We start from the raw sequence: 14,549 nt of genomic DNA on the forward strand, positions 1-14,549 counted from the left end.
ACTATCTATACTGGATCACCTGTACTGGGCCATATTGAATCTGCAACCTATGGTGGGATAATGGTGGAATAAATTGAAAGGACTGCACATGTTTAACTCTACTTACTGTGTGCTGACAAGTTTTTTTTTAAAAAAAAAAATCATTTACTGTTAAAATTTACAAGAACAAGCAAAGAATTTTTATCAAAACTTCATGCTGTTTCATTATATCGGATTAGTGAAAAAATTGTTTAGAGATTCCTAATTTGCAATATTTTCTTATGTGACCTCACACTTTTTGCTTTTGTAATTTCAGATTCTGTTCAGGTTGTGATGGTAACTTTACATGTGACATTTTTCTGTTGGGGAAGATTTGTGAATGATGACCCATTCAATTTTTATTATGTAGTTGTAGACTGTCAGCTGGGATGTTTGAAGATAACAGCAGTTTTAGCTATTTGTTTCATAAGTGCAATATGGATTGGCTTGTCCAGAAATGAAGTTTATAAATTAGTTGGACTTGATCAATAAATGAATCTTGTCTTAAATTTTGCTTGTTTCAAAAATTATATTTTTGTACGTGTTGAGAAGATTGTTGCTTTCATGCCATTTTTGTCATTAGGGAAATTCTTACTGATGGAAGCAAATGAAGTGAGCATCCACAAAATACACCTAAAAAAACTGCTTTTGGCATTCCTAAGTTTGTTCAGTGAATGCATAAATGAACTAACGAAAAGGATACATAAAGGAAATTGAATATACATTGCTTTTCATGCCTACCAGTTGCCAATTAAATACTGTTGAAAAATCATAGTAGTTGTAGGAAATATGGAAGCCATAAACAGCAATGTGATGATTAGAATCTGATTTTGTCATATTGTTTGAGGTAAAATTGGTCAGGACTCCAGAGATAACTCCTTGCTCTTCTATAAATGGTGTCATCGGATCTTTTACATCCGCCCAGACAGATGGGTGGGGTCTCGGTTTAACTTGCCACCCAAAGATGCCACCTCTGACAGTGCAGCACTCCTCTGGTACTGCAGTAGTGTGTCAGGCTTGAATTTTGTGCAGAAGTTTTGGAATGGGACTTGAACCTGGAAACTTAACTGAGTTGGTAGCCTCTGAATCTTATGGGTGACAAACACATTTCATAACCTTGGTGCCCCAAAAATTTTTACAGCTGTTGAAATGCCTGTGGAATGTTGTTACTACTACGTTGTAGGTAATATGACAACTGACAGGCTGTGTTCAAAAACATCAATTTAGTAGGTACGTTCATGGCTGTGAAATGGCATTCACTTTTCTGGAAATAGGATTAACAGTTTGCCAGTTTGAACAGTGACTTTTTTTTCCATCATGACTTGACATAGCTTTTTCTGAGTCACCAGAGGCTGTTTGCACCGAATGCGGCCTGTCTGTTTTTTTTTTAAATCATGATCTGTAGCATTTGTGGGGTCCAAACTGGTAACCAGTGCACCTCTCAATGCTGTTGTTGATCATTAACTGCAATATTAGCTGATAGGCTGGCATCAAATTGTAATATTTCCTGGAGGAAGAGAGAGGTCTTGTCCAAGGCTTCTCTTGATTAAGTTGTGCTGCTTCAGTACAGAAAGTATCTCATCTTCCAAATAAATTAGTTTCTGTGGTGAAAACTTGGTTTGAAAGATTTAGTGGTTTTGGCTATTTTAAGTAAATGTACATTATACACAGTCTACAGTCTTGTGAAATAATGACCAGGCATGTTCATTAAACTTTAACTTTGTGAATGGGTATGCACAGTGGTACAGAACTTTGAAACTTGTAGCGCTTAAAGTTACTGTAACATGTCATCTAACAAGTAAGTAGGACATTGTCAGGAGAGGTCTGGCAACAGGCTTCCTAGCAGAGTTCATCGAAGATGGGAGTTTCCAACAAAAATGAAAAATATGCGCTTTGGCAGATAAATTTTGCTTTTCAGTCCGAAGATCATCTTTCTTTGTTATCTTCTTAGGGAGAATCGCATAGTACTTAAAGGTGAATTGTATTGCTGTAGCTAATGCAATTTGAATAATTCATGATCAGTTCATTCTTTTACACCATGTCTTTCTCATTATGGGTGAAAATGAAATACTAACTTTGAGTATTATTGATAGTGATTTACTTCCCATTTGATAATTTTGTTTTAAAAGAACGTAACTCTTAATTGGGACTTTGGGTAATAATCTCGAGCTGCAGAATGTCATGTGGAAATGCTGTGGTGTACGACTGGTGCTATAGTCTAAAAGAACAATCTCCGTTAAGATTTTTTCCTGTTTAATAAATTGAACCTTTTCATGTGCTCAAAAGCTAGTGGGGAAAGAATGAACATGATTGAATGTTTAAGAGCATTAAAGAAGAACAGCCATGAAATCTTAATGCTATTTTAAGGCACAGAGCAATCATGAGAGTTAATTAGAAAACAAAGCACTAAGAATATAGTTGTACTATTTACATAAATTCCATGCATTTTTACTTTGCAAATTACCACCTGGTACGTAGCTTTGTCATTTGTAGTTGATTATTTTCACATAGCTTGTGTTTTGTTTTGCATCAGAAAGCCAGTTAAGAGCTCAATTATATATGATGTACAAGCAAATAGTATTGATTAGCAGTCAGCACTTCGGTTTGTGGTCATCAGAATTTAATCCTTGCAGATTAAATGCTTTGAAATGACGAGCATAGTCTTCTGTGTCACTTGCGTGGCAGGCATGCAAATTACATTGAAGTAACATCAACTTTTAAAGCTGCAATAAATACAATGTAATCTATAACAATGTGGCACAGAAATATGAATTGTGGAGTAAATCTATCAGTTCTATGTGTGTCATCTTTAATAGTGCTTCATGTGCTATCAGGCACAATACTTTTCATCCAGTTCACAAAGATATTATTGCTACTTGTTTCACATTACAGTTTTGAATCGAGCCAAAACTGAACGGATATGTCTTGAGCTACCACCAGGAAAGATTTGGATCCTAGTCTTCTCCAGTGCAGTACGTTTGCCAAATTTTCAAGTTAGTGTTTATATCAATCAAAAGTGGCTTTGAGCCATTTTGTTTTGTGTTTTTCTTCAAATCTAAGAACAACAAAGAACCAAACAGCCCAAGTTAGCTTGCAGTTCATGCTCGCTGATGTGCTTTGATTAGTCTTGCTCAGTAACTGAAAATACTTGGTGCTCTGCAGAATGGCTGGAGTGGATTGTAGTTTCTGAAGGAAGCAAGTCCTCATGTTTCTCCATTTTCACGCCCCCCCCCCCCCCCCACCCCCCGCCTTTCTCCCTCATATGGTAGACAAACATATTTGGACTGCATATCATTCCTATATTGTATGCCTCACTGTAGTGCTGTTACTAAGACAAATGGCAGTTGCATGTCCTCTCACCAGATTTGGTACGTGAATGAGTTAAGTAATTAATTGCTCCTGTTACTGTTATGGGTTTATTGGCCTATCTTATTGCGTCTGATGTCAAATCCTGTCTAGCATTCCGATCGAAAGATTGCATTTTTAAACACAGTATTTGTTACTTAAGTAAACATTGGTGCAGCGTTTAACTCTACAGGTCACATTAATTTTTAAGCTATGAAAATGTATGTAGTTTAGAGTTAAACAGGGACGTTTAGTTGAAAGATTACTTGCAATTTGAAACATCCATATTGTGTGTAAGCATACTTATCACAGGGGCATAGCTCATTTTTTTAAGAAATCCTGTACTCTGTTTAAGCATGAAAGATTTAAAATTTATGTATTACTGTTGATGCCTTCTGTAAATCTCCCATGAAATAATGGCAGCTCTGTTTCAAAAGAAAACTAGACCATTTACTTGTAAAGATCTTCAGTTTCACTGTCATTTCCTTACAACTCAAACCATGAAAATTGAATGTATTAAAATCTCTGACCAAGTTACTTTTTGCATTAGTGATCACTATATCTAAAAATGAATGCATCTGTACATTGCTGAAATCCTATTTTCTAGGACTTTAGGTTCTGTGGCTACCAACATGGGTTATAAAGACAGAAATTCAGAATCTGGCAGTATTTATGGGGAAGGATGCAGTTTCTACAGGAGTTCTCAGGTAATGTCCTTGGCCAAACCACCTTCATCCACTTCCTCCTTTTGTAAGGTCAGAAGAGGAGGTATTCATTGTTAATTTATGTTACACAATATCATTCAGTATTCCTCCTATACAGAAGCAGTCCATGTCCAAACACAGCAAGACCTGGACAGTATTTGATTTGGACTGATAAGTGGCAATGACCATCTCCAAAAAGTGAATCTAGCCATCACCCTTGATTTTCAATGGCATTATTATCACTTAGTTCTCCAACATCAGCACTGGGGCTACCATTAACCAAGAGCTGAATTGGACTATCCATATCCTGTAGTTACATGAGGAAGTCAGACTAGGAATCTTACTGTATGTAACTCACTGCCTGACTACCCAAAAGCTGTCCACCATCTTCAAGGCAAAAGTCAGTGATGTAATACTCTTCATTTTGCCTGGATACACAAGAAGCTTGGCACCATTAAGGCCAAATTGGACCATGTCCACAAACATTGTCCTGTAAGGCCTTAACTATCCTGACTTCAAGTTATCATAAAATCCCAGTAGTGTGGAAAGAGGCCATTTGGCCCATTGGGTCTGCACTGACTCTCCAAAAAGCATCCCACCCTGTTCCTGTAACCCCGTCTTACCATTGCCAATCCACCTCACCTGCACATCTTTGTACAGTGGCAGAAACCCCCGCAGGCATGGGGAGAGCGTGCAAACTCCACACAGACAGTCACACAGGGCTAGAATCGAGCCCAGATCCCTGACACTGACAGGCGGCAGTGCTAACTACGGAGTCACCATGCTGCCTTGTAGGGTTTTTTTTAGTGTAGCTGGGTCAAAATTCTGGAACTCCTTCCCCAGCACCAAATGGACTGCAGCTGCTCAAGGTAGCTCACCACCACCACACTTCAAGGGCAACATGATGAAACTATAAGGCACTTTAGATGAGTATTATTAAATAAAGCATGACAATGAGTCAAATGGAGATATTTAATCATCTGACCAAAAGCTTGGTCAAAGTAGTAGGTTTAGAACTCTTTAAAAGAGGAAACCGTGTCATTGAGGATATTCCTAATCTTGGTGCTGAAACAAATGAGGATAGGACTACCAATGGATGAGTGAGTGAATTGTGGAAGAGGCATTAGGATGCAATTGCTCATAACATTATCTCTTAAAAACAAAGTTTAGAATTTATGGACCTTCCAAAACAATTAATCATGCTCAGAGACTTTTTATTTTACAGTGCCCTTGTTTTCCAGGCCGACAGGAAGCAAATGGAATTAATTCTTTTTAAAGTCTATAATGCAAGTGGAAGTAATTTGTAGTATTTGGGAGCCTCTGACATAGTGATAATGTTACTGGACTACTAATTCAGATACCCAGGCTAATACTTTGGGGACTTCCCAAATCTCACCATGGCAGCTGGTGAAAGTTGGGTAGTAAACTTGTGGAATTGAAAGCTAGTTATCAATTATGATGTGCATTATTATGTCTATTGTATATCTTCACCTGATGGTTTGGATTTGAGTATGTGACTCCTTTTGCTTGACAGCATTGTGTTGTACTTCATGCAAAAAGATTAATGTTCACAAAACACAGCTACGTAATTGGAGCAGTAAATCAACATGGGCATGGTGTTAACTTTGGTTGAATTGATTTACTTCTACAACATGAAATGTTTACATTTTAAAGTTGAAGTGTGTTAAGATAGAAGATGGATTGCAAGTTGACACATCCAAATGGTAGACTGTCATGCCCTTCGCATGAAGGGGCAGGTAATCCAATACATTGCTATCATCAATTATTATAAAAATGCGTCTGCTCCACTAGTGTCCTTTGGGATGGAAGTCTACCATCCTTGCCTGGTCTGGACTACCTATGACCTTGAATCCACAGTTATGTACTTGATTCTTAACCATGCTCTTAACTGCACTAGAAAGTCACTCAAATTCAAGGAAAATTATAGGGATGGGCAGCAAACATCTGCATCCCATCAAATAACAAAAAATAGCGTGAAAATGTGCTTTTTCTGCCAAAACGTTGTAAGGGTATGGAAATATTAGTACTGAAGTTCCAGTAAGGTACTTGGACCTTAAATTTCACCAATAATATCCAAGTCTTTACTTCTTACATTTGGGTCTGAGTTATCTTCTGGCCACCTTCAACTTCCAGCTTAAAGACAGTCACAACTTTTTAAATTTCAGCATGTATTTTGAGGTGCATACTTGTCTGACGGATTTGTTGTACTTTGTCTCTTTGAGCTGCTGTTGAACCTGTTGCTTTGATTTTCAATTTAAGATATTTTGCTGTCCTGAGTGTTTCAGGGCTTGTGCCGAGTTATAATACATATTACAAGTTTTACAGTCTGTAAAAAGGTTTGAGATTCATGTAGATATAGATGCCCTTCTGCATGGTGGCATTAAATAAGGAAATCTGAAGTAACAATATTTAATGCAATATAGTATATTTGAAAATATCAGTGGAAATATCAGCTGTTCTTAGTTGATCCGCAGTTTTTGAATCATGCGTTGTTTTAAGGCCACTTCCAATGGCAGGGTAATGTAATCTTACCATGTTTATTCGTGATCATTCGTTGTTCAGACTTTTCCAAAACACTTCTTTTTTTTTTTTCCTTTTGAGGCCTTGGTCTACGAGGCAGTTACCCAAGGCATTATACATTCACTGGCATTTGTTAGTTCCGCTAAAGATGTGTGGACGACAAATCATTTAGGAATAAAAACAAAAGGTGGAAAACTCAACAGATCTGCCAGCATCTGTAGAGAGAAAAACAGGTAGCATTTTAAAGTCCACTGGACTCGACGTTAACTCCATTTTTCTCCTTGTAGACACAACCAGACCTGCTGAGTCTCTCTAGCACTTTGTTTTTGTTTCAGATTTTCAGTATCCACAGTTCTGTTTATTTTTGTTTTAAGTCATTTAGGAAGGTAAGTAGATTTCGTTTTTTACATATGGGCCTCTTCACTCTTGGATTGTAGTTTGTTGTTCTTTCCATGTACGTCCCTATTTTCTCTCTCCCAAGGTTATTAATCTTAGCTTCAATGTCTTTAGTTATCTTGTACAAAATAATCTGTTAAGTATGAAATTGGGCAAGATGTCATAATTCTAGTGGCTTTAGGTTAAATACATTTGAAGGTTTCCCAAAAATACACTGAACAGTTTGTGAAAGATAAATTTCATGTTCGAAGACCGGACCGAATAATGAAAAGCAAAATAATCTGGATGCTGTAAATAGTCAGGAGATCAGATAGCATTTGTAGAGAGAGAAACAAAATTAATGTTTCAGATCTGTGACCTTTTCATTAGTGTCTGATTAAACACGTTAAATGCATTTTAATTATATTAAAATACAGCAAAATACTGTCACTTTTGTTTTAAGTGTCTTAGAATGAGAAGATGAACTTAATCCGCTCTATATAGGTATTTAAACTTAATAGGAAGATGAAAAGAGGATTCAGTCAAATGTTGACATTGTGATTCATATTTTTATAGTGGTTATGCATCTCAATCAGTAATCCAACCAGCAATGGATATTACTTCATCGAAGACAAGTGGAAAAGCCTTGTATGGTGAGTTAATGGTGTAAATAATTGTTTTGCAAATGCTGCTTTATAGTGTCAGGTTTTACAACATGGAAAGAGACCCTTTTGATCCATCATGTCTGTTGGTCATCAGACATCTATTTTAATCCTGTTTTCCAGCATTTGGCCTGAAGCCTTGAATGCCATGGCATTTCTAGTGTTTATCTAAATAGTTCTTAAATGTCTTGAGGGTTCCTGTGTGTAACATCCTTTTTACGGCAGTGTTCCAGATACCCACCATGCTCTGGGTGAAAATCTAATTGCTCAATTTCCCTCAAATTCCTGCTCCTTTAAAACTGCCCCTGGGTATTGATCTCTCCCTAACTACCCTGCCTATGCCCTTCAAAACTTTGTAGCTTGAACCACAAACAGATCACCTATCACCCTTCTCCACTTGATAAAAAATGACCCCAGCCTATCTAGTTTCTTTTTGTAGTTGAATCGCTGCAGCCTGGGAAACATCCTGATTAGTCTATTCAATACCTTCCTTGTCTATTGCAATTGCATCCTTCATGTAGTGTGGCAATCAGACTGACCCAGCACTTTTAGCGGTGACCCAACTAATGTTACATACAGTTCTTTGTGCCTGTATTCAATGTCTTGACTAATGAAGGTAGTATCCTAAGGCTACCTTCAAGGATCTATGGACATGTACACCAGGGTCCCTCTGGTTCTCTGCACTTCCTTGGGTCCTACCATTCAATTGTTACAGGAAATTAAAAAGTGGCTTCTCGTCCCTAATTTATGGTGGATAATCATTATGCCTGATTTTTTTTTTTTTGTCTTTATCTATACCTGGATTAAAATAGAAACAGGTTTGGTGCTTTTAATTACATTTGACAAAACAATAGGCTGAGTTTTGCTTTTGCCGGGATTTCCACCAGGATTTGATGTGAGCTGTTAGAAAAATAGCATCTGGATGAATAGGGTGAATAACTTAACTCCTTAACTAATCATTTAAAGATTGAGAAATGAACAGTGGAATGACCAAGAAGGAAGTGTAAATTAGAATGGGTGTATTTATTGACAGATAAGGAATGTAAAAACAAAGTAAGGTTGGATTATGTGATTAAAAAAGACAAATGAAAAGTAGCATGAAGGTAAAATTTTATTTTAATGCTTTGTATAAATGTTAAATTCTGAAGGAGTGAAAATTAACAATAGTTGCGGACAGTATATTTATTCTGTAAGAGAATCTAGAACTAGAGTACAGTTTTAACAATATGGTGTCTTCTTTTTAAGACTGAGATGTGGACTGTTTTTAATTATGATGGTCTATGGAATTCTCTGCCTTAGAGAGCATTGGAAGCTAAGTTAGTGGATATTTTTTAAAGACTGAATTAAATCCTTAATTGATAAAGGAATCAGTATAGGGGTAGATGGAAAATGATCTCTTCAAATGGTGCATCTCGTAGGGCCAAATAACCTACCACTTCTCGTACTTCATAGTTCACAATTTTCAGTGCCAGAGAGATGGATAAGCAGTAACTGACTTTAAACAACTTCGCTATCTGCCTTGAATTTGCATTTCTTAATCTATGAACACTTTCAGTAATGACTAATGGCATCAGAATATTAACTTTTAAATCATGCTTAAGTGTGACTGTATAAATGGCTTTACTGTTGTGATTTAATGGCACAATGGCTATTAGAATATATTTTAGCAATTTCATGCTCAGATTGAAGTTCTGTTGCTGCCAGCTTGTTTCAGTTAAGCAAGTTTTAAACTGTGCCCATAATTTTTGCATGCATGTTTCTTTTATTCCCGCTCTTTTCTGTCCTTAACCAGATTGTGTTCTTGAATAGTACATGTTATTGTTTGGATTAAAACCCTGAAAGTAAACTCTCCTCAATACTCCACAGTGGCTCTGAGGTTAGCATTGCTGCCCCACAGCGCCAGGGACCCAGGTTCGATTCCAGCCTCGGGCGACTGTCTGTGTGGAGTTTGCACATTCTTCCCATGTCTGCGTGGGTTTTGTCTGGGTTCCCGGGTTTCCTCCCACAGTCCAGAGATGTGCAGGGTAGGTGGGTTGGCCATGCTAAATTGCCCATAGTGCCCAGGGATGTTTAGGTTATGTGGGTTAGACATGGGAAATGCAGGGATAGGGGAATGAGCCTGGGTGGGATGCTCTTCAGAGGGTCGGTGTGGACTTGTTGAGCCGAATGGCCTGTTTCCACACTGTAGGGATTCTATGATTCTATTTCTTAAAAGTGTGGCCAAGACTGCTGTAATTGGTGTCTTAATAAGCTTATCACTAGCTAAGATTCATAGAGTTGTACACCGTGGAAACAGACTCTTCAGTACAACTCGTCCATGCCAACCGGATATCCTAAATTAATCTAGGCCCTTTTGCCAGCATTTGGCCAATATCCCTCTAAACCGTTCCTATTCATACACCCATACAGATGCCTTTTAAATGTTGTGGCACACTCTGGTACAATTATAAGGATTGGTGCTGAGTCTGCTGCTTTTCAGAATTTATATAAATGATTTGGATGTGAACATAGGAGGTATAGTTAGTAAGTTTGTAGATGACACCATGTTGCATAAACTGCAGGAATTGCTAAATAGGTCATCCATTTTGCCTTTTATTTTCTGGTAGACTTTCAATGCAACTAATATGAGGTTGTTGACCGTTCACAACAGTTAAACCTTGTAAGTTAGTTCATGATCATTCCTGGTTGTGACAGGAAGAAACTTCAGTGATGGAGAGCTTTGAGGACTGTAAGTTCAAAGTCAGCTCTTCCTCTGAAATGTGCTGCACTCATGTACAATCTGTAAAAGATATGCGAAGAGAACCAAGAGTTTCAAGTAAATTTCTTAACAGCAAACATCTGTGCCTATTTGTGTTGGAAGATTCTGTTGTTTTGAAGCAGTCAATGATCTCTGCAGCACGAGGCAAGTTTCACAGTCGATGTTCTGTTTCAGCCGTTCAGCGTGTAGTCCCTGACATTAATGTCATCCCTGTTGAGTACTTGATAGCTGCCTCATACTGACCATTTTCTGTTAGCCCGAGTCTTTGATTACAAAGATGTCAATGTATAGATATCTTGGGGTATTCAAGCAGTTTTTGCCAGGAGTTCCTGTCAGTATCCCTTACCTCTTTTTCATTCCATAGCTTCCAACTCCTGTCACTTGAAACCCTTCTTGCCAGCTTTCTGAACTGGACATGGGCTGGATCCCTTTAAAAAAAAAAAAAAAAAAAAATGCTTTTGAAAGGGATTCTTTTCTTCTTAAGCATAATCCAATTTATGAATTGAAATTGCCAATTCTAATTCTGTTTATTACGTAGAAACCTGCCCAACCTGTTTAGCTCAACTTCTTACAAATACCTGATTTATTCCAGCACTTTGATTTTGGTTAAGTTCCCAGATTCAAGGTTGTCAGTCCATATTTGTAAATCATCCACTGTGCATGCCAAGCAATCTTGGTTACTTTGATAACTGGGTCTCCGGCAGGTGATGAGGGAACCAGCAAGAGGGTAAAACATACTTGACCTCATCCTTACCACTCTGCTAGCTGCAGTTGCATCTGTCCATGCCAGAATTGATAAGAGTGACCATCGTACAGTCTTTGTGGAGGCGAAGTCCTGCCTTCACATTGAGAATAACTTCCATCGCGTTGTGTGGCAGCGGAACTGTGCTAAATGGGACAAACTTCGCACAGATGTAGTAACTCCAGACTGGGCATCCATGGGGCGCTGTGGGCCATCAACAGCAGCAGAATTGTACTCCAACACCATCTGTAACCTCATGGCCCGGCGTATCCCCAACTCAACCATTACCATTAAGCCAGGGGATCAACCCTGGTTCAATGCAGAGTACGGGACTCTGCCAGGAGCAGCACCAGGCATACCTGAAGTTGAGATATCAACCTGGTGAAGCCACCAAACAGAACGACTTGCACGCCAAACAGCGAAAGCAGCAATTGATAGAGGTAAGCGACCCCACAACCAACGGATCAGATTTAAGCTCTGCAGTCTTGCCATATCCAGTTGTAAATGGTGGTGGACAATTAAATAACTCCCTGGAGGAGGAGGCTCCACAAATATCCACATCCTCAAAGATGGAAGAGCCCAGCACATCAGGGCAAAAGGTAAGGGTGAAGCATTCGCAGCAATCTTCAGCCAGAAGTGCCGAGTGGATGATCCATCTCTGCCTCTTCCGGCGGTCTCCAGCATTATAGATACCAGTCTTCAGCCAATTCGATACACTCCATGTGATATCAAGAAACGGTTGGAGACACTGGATACTGTAAAGGCTACGAGCCCTGATAATATTCTAGCAATAGTACAGAAGACTTGTGCCCCACAACTTGCTGCTCCCCTAACCAAGCTGTTCCAGTACAGTTACAACACTGATATCTACCTGACAATGTGGAAAATTGCCCAAGTATGTCCTGCATACAAAAAGCAGGACAAATCCAACCCGGCCAATTACTGCCCCATCAGTCTACTCTCAATCATCAGTAAAGTGATGAAAGGTGTCATCAACAGTGTTATCGAGCAGCACCTGCTCAGCAATAACCTGCCCAGTGATGCCCAGTTTGCGTTCTGCCAGGGCCACTCAGCTCCTGACCTCATTACAACCTTGGTTCAAACATGAACAAAAGAGCTGAATTCCAGAGGTGAGGTGAGAGTGACAGCCCTTGATATCAAGGTTGCATTTGACAGTGTGGGGCATCAAGGAGCCCTAGGAATGAATGGGTATCAGGGGGCAAACTCTCTGGTGGTTGGAGTCATACCTGACATGTAGGATGATGGTCGTGGTTGTGGGAAGTCAATCAGCTCAGCTCAGCTCCCGGACAACTCTGCAGGATTTCCTCAGGGTAGTGTCCTCTGCCAAACCATCTTCAGCTGCTTCATGAATGACCTTCCCTCCATCGTAAAGTTAGACATGGGGATGATCCTCAATGATTGCGCAATGTTCAGTACCATTCGTGACTCCTCAGATACTGAAGCAGTCCGTGTTCAAATGGAACAAGATCTGGACAATATCCAGGCTTGGGCTGACAAGTGGCAAGTGACGTTCGCACCACACAAATGCCAGGCTCTGACCATCATCAATACGAAACAATCTAACTCATCCCATGACAATCGGTGGTGTTACCATCACTGAAGCCCTCACTGTCAACATTTGGGGGGTTATCAATGACCAGAAACTCAACCTGACTCACCACTTAAACACATTGGCTATTAGGGGAAGGCCAGAAGCTAGGAATACTGTGACGAGTAACTCCCCTCCTGACTCCTCAAAGCTTGTTCACCATCTACAAGGCACAAGTCAGGAGTGTGATGGAATACTCCTCGCTTGCCTGGATGAGTACAGCCCCAGCAACAGTCAGGAAGCTCAACACCATCCAGGACAAAGCAGCCTGCTTGATCGGCACTACACCCACAAGCATCCACTCCCTCCACCACGGACACTCAGTAGCAGCAGTGTGTCTATCTACAGGATGCACTGCAGAAATTCACCAGAGATCGTCAGACAGCACCTTCCAAACCCACGACCACTTCTGTCTAGAAGGACAAGGGCAGCAGACGTATGGGAATACCACCACCTCCAAGCCACTCACCATCCTGACTTGGAAATATATCGCTGTTCCTTCATTGTCACTGGGTCAAAATCCTGGAATTCCATCCCCAGTGGCACTGTGGGTCAACCTACAGCAAGTGGACTGCAGCAGTGCAAGAAGCCAGCTCACCATCACCTTCTCAAGGGCAGTTAGGGATGGGCAAGAAATGCTGGCCAGCCAGCGACACCCACATCCCACAAATAAGTAGAAAACAAAATTGTCAGGAAAAAATTGCGTTTGCTTGACCGTGTAGCAAGAAAGGGTGGGAATTGCAAGTCTAATCCGAACTAAAGTCGAAAACCTGAGATGTACATGGGAGGAATTCAGAACTTCGTGCAGCAAGGAAATGTGCTAGTGACAACTATCTTGAAAGTGTAGTCCGAGTTGAATTTGAAACAATATAGAAGTCTGCAAGTGCTTCATCTCTTTGAATCAAATATGATTCAATAAGTGTCATGCCATTTTTACCTTCAGTAGTATTTTATATATGACTTTTAATTTCTGAAAATTTTTCCTAATGAGATGACAGTGTTAATAAAACAACTGGATATATATAAATAAAAACTGAAAGAACTGCAGATGCTGCAAATCAGGAACAGAAACAGAAGTTACTGGAAAAGCTCAGCAGGTCTGGCAGCATCTGAAAAGAAAATAAATGAGTTAACGTTTTGCAACGGTGATCCTTCCTCCGAACGGGAAGGGTCACCGGACCCGAAAGATTAACTCTGATTTTTATTTTTTCAGATGTTGCTAGACCTAATGAGGTTTTCCAGCAACTTCTTCTATTTTTTTTTCCGGACATATTTAAATATATATTAACGATTTATTTTGTTATTCGATTGGTTATTCAAGTAAAGCATTAACTTAGCTTTGTTTTTGTTTGCTGTGAATATTCAGTGAGATGTGTAAGTGTTATTTTGGGGGAATTAATTATTTATCGAACAAGAGTAATTAGTTGTTTTAGATACGCATTGATTAACTGGGATCCTGCAATTTCTTTTGAGTACTGGAGTTTCTGGCCAACACAACTGAACTTCCTCTGAAGTTTGATTTTAACCTGTGAGAAGTCAACTCGGAAAGAACAAGGTGATAAGAATTGGTAATTTAATTACATGAGTTTCCTCTAAAGATTTACATTGTGAGAAACTTTTCGTGTAATACAATATTCCCCGATTTAAAAGAGAGGCAAAACACTTAACCAAAGAAGGAAACAGAAATTTCTATTGGACATTTCAAGATTTATTGAGGGAAAAATAGTTTGATTTTAAGATGGAACAATTTATTAAGTTGGTGGGTAAGTTTTACTAGAATGCTTTGAGACTAGAC

The 14,549-nt window shown here is 39.2% G+C and overlaps 1 protein-coding gene across 5 annotated transcripts in view; it reads left to right on the plus strand.

Annotated features, from left to right (window-relative positions):
- The window catches only part of eps8a (epidermal growth factor receptor pathway substrate 8a), a 151,331-nt gene that overhangs the window by 78,260 nt on the left and 58,522 nt on the right, over positions 1–14,549 (plus strand). For all 5 annotated transcript variants that reach the window (XM_048610252.1, XM_048610251.1, XM_048610249.1 and 2 more), the window contains exon 2: positions 7,560–7,636. In XM_048610252.1, coding sequence (XP_048466209.1) covers positions 7,594–7,636 — 43 coding nt within the window. In that variant the 5' untranslated portion in view covers positions 7,560–7,593. The remainder of the gene's footprint in view (positions 1–7,559; positions 7,637–14,549) is intronic.

The sequence above is a fragment of the Rhincodon typus genome, chromosome 22 (genome assembly GCF_021869965.1).
Source record: "Rhincodon typus isolate 14 chromosome 22, sRhiTyp1.1, whole genome shotgun sequence".
Taxonomy (NCBI): domain Eukaryota; kingdom Metazoa; phylum Chordata; class Chondrichthyes; order Orectolobiformes; family Rhincodontidae; genus Rhincodon; species Rhincodon typus.